Genomic DNA, 7085 nt, shown 5'->3' on the forward strand with positions numbered 1-7085 from the left:
GAACCAAAGCAACCGGAGCCTGACTGCTTTGTTGAAGCAGCCACTTAAAGAACTGAGCTACGGGGCAGGCCCCCTATTCTTATTTTCTAATCAAGAAAAAAAATAATAGCACCCTTTGGACTGGGATATAGGTCAGTAGTAGATCGCTTACCCAGCATCAGAGAGGAAAATAAAAATGAAGTGCCAAAGTGGTTTGCTCAGGATTCTTCTAATCCAAAAATGAAAGACATATCAGTTAGGCTTTCAGTACCCAAATCAATACCTTTTCAATATACTTGGTAAAGCTGTTGCTAAATTCTGACTGTAGGGCCTTTATATTGCTGAAAGAAATGGGGATTTTGAAAAGTATAAAATTTATGCACATTATAAGGGATTTTGATAGTAAAATAATTTGGATGTTACATCATCCAATATTTTGTAAGGAATTATCCCCTTTACCTTTTGGTGAACTTTTTCCTAGATAAGATCAGAGACTTGTAAAACCATCAAAAATAATGTAGCATGAAACTAGCCAACTTTTAATTTTATAATGGTGAATTACTAAAGATATATTAAAATAATCAAGAAATTGATCACTTCCAGTTTCTACGTTTTATGATCTTTTGTCTCTCAGAACTCAGGCGTTAACCAATGATTTATCTATCTAAAATAAAAGTAAAAGATTTAAATTAATTCTTTCAGAATATTTCCTTCCCCTAAAGAGAAAATATAAATTATATTCATATAGTTGAGTTACATATTTGCATTAACAGCATATAATAAAAAAATGTTTTCCCTGTGTTCAAAAATCTAAGCAGCCTCTGTGGTTGTAGGCCGGCAAGATAGCTGAGTGGACTAAGCGCCTGCTTTGGCAAGCACAACGACAAGGATTCGATCCCTGGTCCCACATCTCTTGCCAGCCCCACCCCCCGGAGCATGCTGAGACTCAGACAAGTCCAGGGGTGGTGGCGCAGACCTATAATCCCAACACTGGGGAGGCTGAAAACAGAAGGATCACTACAAGTCTGATCTATGTAGTGAGACCCTGTACCAAATACATAAATGAAAAAAAAAAAAAAAAAAGATCAGTAGTTGTTACTTGATTATACAGTTCTTTTCTGGTCACTTTGTCTAAGAACAAAAATGTAGCTTAAAAAAAAAAATCTCTAAAACAGAGACAGAAGAAGCTGTTGAATCGGTGAATAGGCCAAGCTATCGAATCTCTTTTTGCTTTGAACTTGGCCCAGTGTCATTTTGGGTATTTCCTACTGTTACATGACAGAAAACGATAATGCTTGTGTGAACTTGCATTAGTAGACAAATGGGCAGAACTGGAAGCAGCAAATGGAAGTATTTTTGAAAGTATGAACTTAAAAGCCTCCCTGGCAAATTAAGCCTTGATCCCATGGTTTCTTTTCTTTTCTTTTCTTTTCTTTCGTTCTTTCTTTTTTTTCATGAAAGCATCTACTTTGCAAGATGAATTGATTAAAATAAATCACTAATTTCTTAACTGACAGTAATTAATTTAAAAAGATGATTATATATACCATATAAAATGTCAAACTCATAATCATAATTTTTGTGGCCTCAAACTTCTAGGGCCCCCCTGGATCAATAAAACAGAGAAAGCTTTCTTCAGAGGTAGAGATAGTCGGGAAGAGAGGCTGCAGTTGGTACAGCTGGCCAAAGAAAACCCACAGCTACTAGATGCAGGAATTACAAGCTATTTCTTTTTCCAAGAGAAAGAAAAGGAGCTTGGAAAAGCCAAGTTAATGGGCTTTTTTGATTTCTTTAAGGTATGTATTTGAGCCTTCCTCTGTGGCTATGAAGTATACACATATATTTAAGGTCTGCCAGGCAGAGTGCCGAGCGAGATTCCTCTGTCCTGTGCACTAACACACACCATCTCACTTTCTCACTCACTGAGGGGGCTATACAAAGGCCCTTGCGCCTTTTGTCGCTGTTAACTTTGTCCATCAGGTACCTCAGAACCTCTGTATAGCTCATGGTGCAAGTATAGTAAAAGGGTTAACACGGGGCTTTGGTGTTTCTCCTTTCTTTATATCAGTTTTAATAAACTGGGAATGTAAATGTCTTGTTTATGAAATGCCCTCAAATGTCTTTCGCAAATAAAGAGCATACGTTTTATACATATTAAACAGGAGCTACATCTGGACTTCAGGTCCTGCTGCTAGTCCCGCCTCTGCCACTAGCCATGGGACTTTTAGCTGCTGGTGCCTCTGCTACCCAGTCGCCTGTGCTGCTGCCTCTCTCCTTCAGAGCATTACCACGAGGCCCACAGAGACAGAGATGTGGAGTGTATGACCACCGCTGCCCAGCTAGGAAACTCCTTTGTACCAGCTAGTTCAGAAGCAAGGGGCTGGGGATGTAGCTCACTGGTAGAGCACTTGTGTAACATGCACAAGGCCCTGGGTTCCATCCCCAGCTCTAGCTGTTCATCAGTCAGTGGTCGGTCGGTCAGTCGGTCAGTCGGTCAGTCGGTCAGTCAGTCATTCGTTCATTCAGCCAGTCAGTACCAGATCTGAGAACATACCCTTTTTATCTCAGGCTGTTATAATGAAAAGAAACAGGCATTTGGAGTCATAATAAAGGTTTATAAATTTCTCTGGACATGAATTTCTCATTTAAAAAAATACCTGTCTCATATTATACCTGTATGAGCTTTAATGCCTATGAAAAGTAGTTTTTGTTTTGGGGGGCTTTTTTTTTTTTTTTTTGCACCAGTGATTGAACTCAGGACCTTGTGCTTGCCTGGCAGGCACGTAAGCCACTGAGCTGTCTCCCTAGCCCTGAAAAGTGGTTTTAAAATATAAATCAAAGCACCTACTTCTGCAATGTCTCCTCAACTCTAAAACTAAAAAAGAGATAATGCCTGCCTATTTCATGGATCAAGTATAAGGAACAAATGAAATAATGTATAAATGAAAGTATAAATTGTTATCAGTGTTCAACTTTAATAAACAAAAATTTTGAAAATAATTTTAACAGCTAGTTACAAAAATTTAATTTCCTATTAGATAGATGTAATCGAAATAGATATTCATTCTTATTTAGTAAAATTATCATCTTTAAGTGCATTGCATTTCTTAGAATTGATCTGTTATAGGCTGCTTATGATTTTAATACAGAGAAAAGTAAGTTGCAAAGTAGAATTTTTAAACACAGAATTTGAAAAATGGGAAACCATTCCTCTGTATTTTGTATTACAACGTTAAGGAGAAGCAGAAGTGAAACAGGTGACTATGCAAAGTGTTTTTTGCTAAGTTTCCTGTGTTTCACCTCCCAGTACAAGTACCAAGTGAACGTGGATGGCACGGTGGCTGCGTACAGGTTTCCATATCTCATGCTCGGGGACAGTCTGGTTCTGAAGCAGGATTCTCCATACTACGAACATTTCTACGTGACCCTAAGACCTTGGAAGCACTATGTTCCAGTTAAAAGAAATCTTAGTGACTTACTAGACAAAGTTCAATGGGCCAAGGTAAGTTCTCTGCAGTTTCATTTCTTTAGGCAGTAACAGGTCCATCAGCCTTGGTGACCTGAATTTTGTCACAACACAGGTGAACTTAGCATAATGGGATCAACAGAAATACAATTTTCTGAGATTTTTTTGTTCTTTCGAAATAGCAACATCAGAATCATTTTGTATGCCCTCTGTCAACATTTTTGAAGATTTCTGGGTTTTAAGTCCAAGGTTACATACAATATGGATTTTCTGAATGAATCACTGTTGGTACTTATATGCACCAAAAAGAATACACAAAATGTAAATCACATATTAAAATGGCCAGTTAGAGGACTTTATGGATAACAAAATGTTTAAAGTAATTACAGTAGTTTGGTTTTACTCACATAAATAAAAGACAGGAATTCTTTTTTTTAAAAAAATATTTATTTATTATTTTTATTTATTACATTTATTGTGTGTGTGTGTGTGTGTGTGTGGCCAGCTCAGCCCACCAGGGGGCGCGGCTGGCTGGCATGTGGTGCTGGAGGATCGAACCGAGGTCCCTATGCTTTGCTAAGCTTGTTCAAAAGTAGGTGCTTTAGACCACTGAGCCATCTCTCCAGCCCAAGACAGGAGTTCTTAACCAGTGTATACTTTACAATATCTAAGAATTCAGTGTTTCCCATAAAATAGGAATTCCTTTCTTAAAAGGAATAGAATTTAAAAGCTCCTGTCACTTTATTATAAAACTATAAAAGTTCACTGCTACATTATAAGATTATTCTGATTCTGAGATCTGAAAGGCAATATTTGGTTTTGGAAATAATTGAGTAGAATCACTCAGCCACAGCTAGGGAAGTATGTGTACATAACCCCACTATTACGCTATAGTCCCATCGTGTCCCAGCTGTCCTATAGTGTCCACTTCCAACCCTACCCCTGTCCCCCCTCACACTTGCCCTTGGCTTTCTGGGTGGGCTACAGAAGTAATTTTCATTAATTTTAAAACCCTTTAGGAAAATGATGAAGAAGCCAAGAAGATTGCAAAAGAAGGACAGCTGGCTGCTAGGGACCTGCTACAGCCACACCGACTTTACTGCTACTATTACAGAGTCCTGCAGGTCAGTTCATGTGTCCATCCTGCGGGGCCAGATCCTTGGATCACACATGTGCTCTGCACACTGTCGCTTTCTTCCTAAACAAATCAGCCCGGGATCTCCATCCACTGAGGCCCCAGCCCTGGGAAGCAAGACCAGGGTCCAGGCCCTCTGCGGCTCCCCTCACCACTAGGAAAAACAGCCTGGAGCCTGTACAAGCACAAATCATTGACTCCTCCTGCCTTCCCACTGTGCTGTCAGTGTATGCCGCGGTGGGACTCCTCAGTTAAGTGTTTTTGATTCTTTTTTTTTTTTTTTTTTTTTTTTTTTTTTTTTTTTTTTTTTTTTTTTTTGAACCAGGGATTGAACTCAGGCCCTTGCACTTGCCAGGCAAGTGCTTATTCTACTGAGCCTTCTCAAAAGGCTTCTTTTCTCATGAGAGAACAAGCAGGTTGGTCCAGAGGTCACTGACCCCTGTGTCTGCTCAACTTGTTACTTTGTTCTCCTTTCTACACAAGATTCATGCCTTTCCCATCATAGTACCAGGTAGAGAGCAGATATTTAGCTTGCCAAATAAAACAAGCCATTGGAAACTATAACAGTCCTGAATTCTGACCCCCAAATATTTCTTGAAAATCAAATTATTTTCCTATTGCCAGAGTTAAAGGTAATTTCCTTATATGTCTGTGGACACTGCCCTTCAGAGGAATGACAGTGACACATTATGCCATTTACTAGAAGTGGCTCTTCCTTTCCTTAAATGAGTCCTGTCCTCTTTCTTGGCCTGGCTTTAATTTCAATAGGAGGCATTTCTTCTCCTAAAGTATTAATTTGGCTCTGGCTCATGTCACCATTTTGGTGGGTTTGACCCAGTATCAGGAATGGCCAGTTGATTTGAACACAGAACCACTGAAGCGAAACAGCCAACCCATAGGAGTATCTCTGACAGCAGTCAGAGGAGAAGGGCATTTTACAGGCATGTCACCATTAATAGACACAAATAACTCCGCTCCATCGGGGAAGGTGTGTGCAGCCACAGCTTTAGCTTGGAACGCTTGCCACCTCTGATGCCAGTCTCAGCACTGGACAGTTTCTTTCTCCTCTTACAAGCAGAGGAAAAATGCCACGAGCTGCTGTGCATTCCAAGTGAGGGCCTGTGGCCTAGCATCTCTCGGGGAGTCTTCCAAGTTACTCCTGAAGTTCGGTTCCTTGCTAGAGGGCAGGGTAGGGTGACCATATCAATAGAAATTAGGTGTGGACTGACCTTACATTCGCCTTGCCACATTTCAGCAATACGCCGAACGCCAGGCCAGCCCACCTGAGCTGCGTGATGGAATGGAACGTGTTCCTCAGCCAGATGACAACACGTCTGCCTGCCAGTGCCGCAGGGAAAGGCCTCAGAAGGAAGAGCTTTAGTGCAGCTTCCCAGTCACTCATGTGCACCCAGCTATGCCTTTGAGGGGAGACTTGCATAAATGCTAAGCGGTGAAGAAAGTACAGGGGACTCTACCCAGTGGGCCACTCTCTAGGTGGCTTTGTCCAGCATGGCTAGATACAGCAATATTTGAGCAAGTATTATCAGGTATCATTGGATATTAATTTTTTTAAAGTAAAAACTGCCATTATCAGCTTCAGAATTTCTCTGAAAAGAGTATCTGCAGATCACAGAAGACAGAGGCTTGCCAAAATATGTCACTCTGTTGATTGTTATGTTCATTGGCTTATTTCTGTGTTTGATTTACTTTCTTCTTCCAGTAATGAAGAGCAAATATTTTGTTTCCTCCTCACTACATAAGCTCCTTTGCAAGCTCTCTTAGCATTCAGTAATAGCAACTTCCCCTTGGAAAGTCTGGTGAGAATAGTTATGGAACAAGAGCATGATTCTTATTAGAGGTACCACAGAGACCATCAAGGAACTACTTTTATAAAGCACTGCTTATATATTATCATGTAATTGTTGAGATAAAGATTAAGGAGAGCTAGGTGTGGTGGTACATACTAGAAATCCCAGCATTCAAGAGGCTGAGGCAGGAAAATCATCATGAGTTTGAGGCCAGCCTGGATTACATGGTGGTTTTTTTGTTTGGTTGGTTGGTTGGTTTGTTTGGTATCAGAAATCAAATTCAGGACCTCATGCTTGCCAGGCAGGTGCTGTGCCACTGAGCTGCATCCCCAGGCCCCTGCACAGTGATTTTAACACCAATATGAACTACATAATGAGTCCCTGTTTCAAAAAAAAAAAAAAAATTAGGGCGAAATTATGCCTTAAGCTGGAAATTCCCATCCGCCTGGGTTGTGTACCCATCATGAACAACAGTTACTTGTGTAGGTAAAAGCATCTTCTGGGCATCTTTCATTATCTGTATGTTGACTGGGTGAAGAATAACTATACTCAGGTGCAAGTCTGTTTTTAAACATAAAAATGATCCTCGCAAACCTACACTAAGCTCCAGGAGTCCTGCTATCCTAGGATTTACTAGTAATCTGACAACAGCAGTCACACCACACCCTTCACCTATTTCAGTGGATTTCGTTACTAA

The 7085-nt window shown here is 40.3% G+C and overlaps 1 protein-coding gene across 1 annotated transcript in view; it reads left to right on the plus strand.

Moving 5' to 3' along the window:
- The window catches only part of Kdelc2 (KDEL motif containing 2), a 17523-nt gene extending 11017 nt beyond the window's left edge, over positions 1–6506 (plus strand). Inside the window, exons 5-8 of the mRNA XM_004626218.2 lie at positions 1579–1775; positions 3287–3481; positions 4465–4569; positions 5836–6506. Of these exons, the coding sequence (XP_004626275.1) occupies positions 1579–1775; positions 3287–3481; positions 4465–4569; positions 5836–5961 (623 nt within the window). The 3' untranslated portion in view covers positions 5962–6506. The remainder of the gene's footprint in view (positions 1–1578; positions 1776–3286; positions 3482–4464; positions 4570–5835) is intronic.
- Positions 6507–7085: the final 579 nt, after the last annotated feature.

The sequence above is a fragment of the Octodon degus genome, unplaced genomic scaffold (assembly GCF_000260255.1).
Source record: "Octodon degus isolate 3935 unplaced genomic scaffold, OctDeg1.0 scaffold00012, whole genome shotgun sequence".
Lineage (NCBI taxonomy): Eukaryota > Metazoa > Chordata > Mammalia > Rodentia > Octodontidae > Octodon > Octodon degus.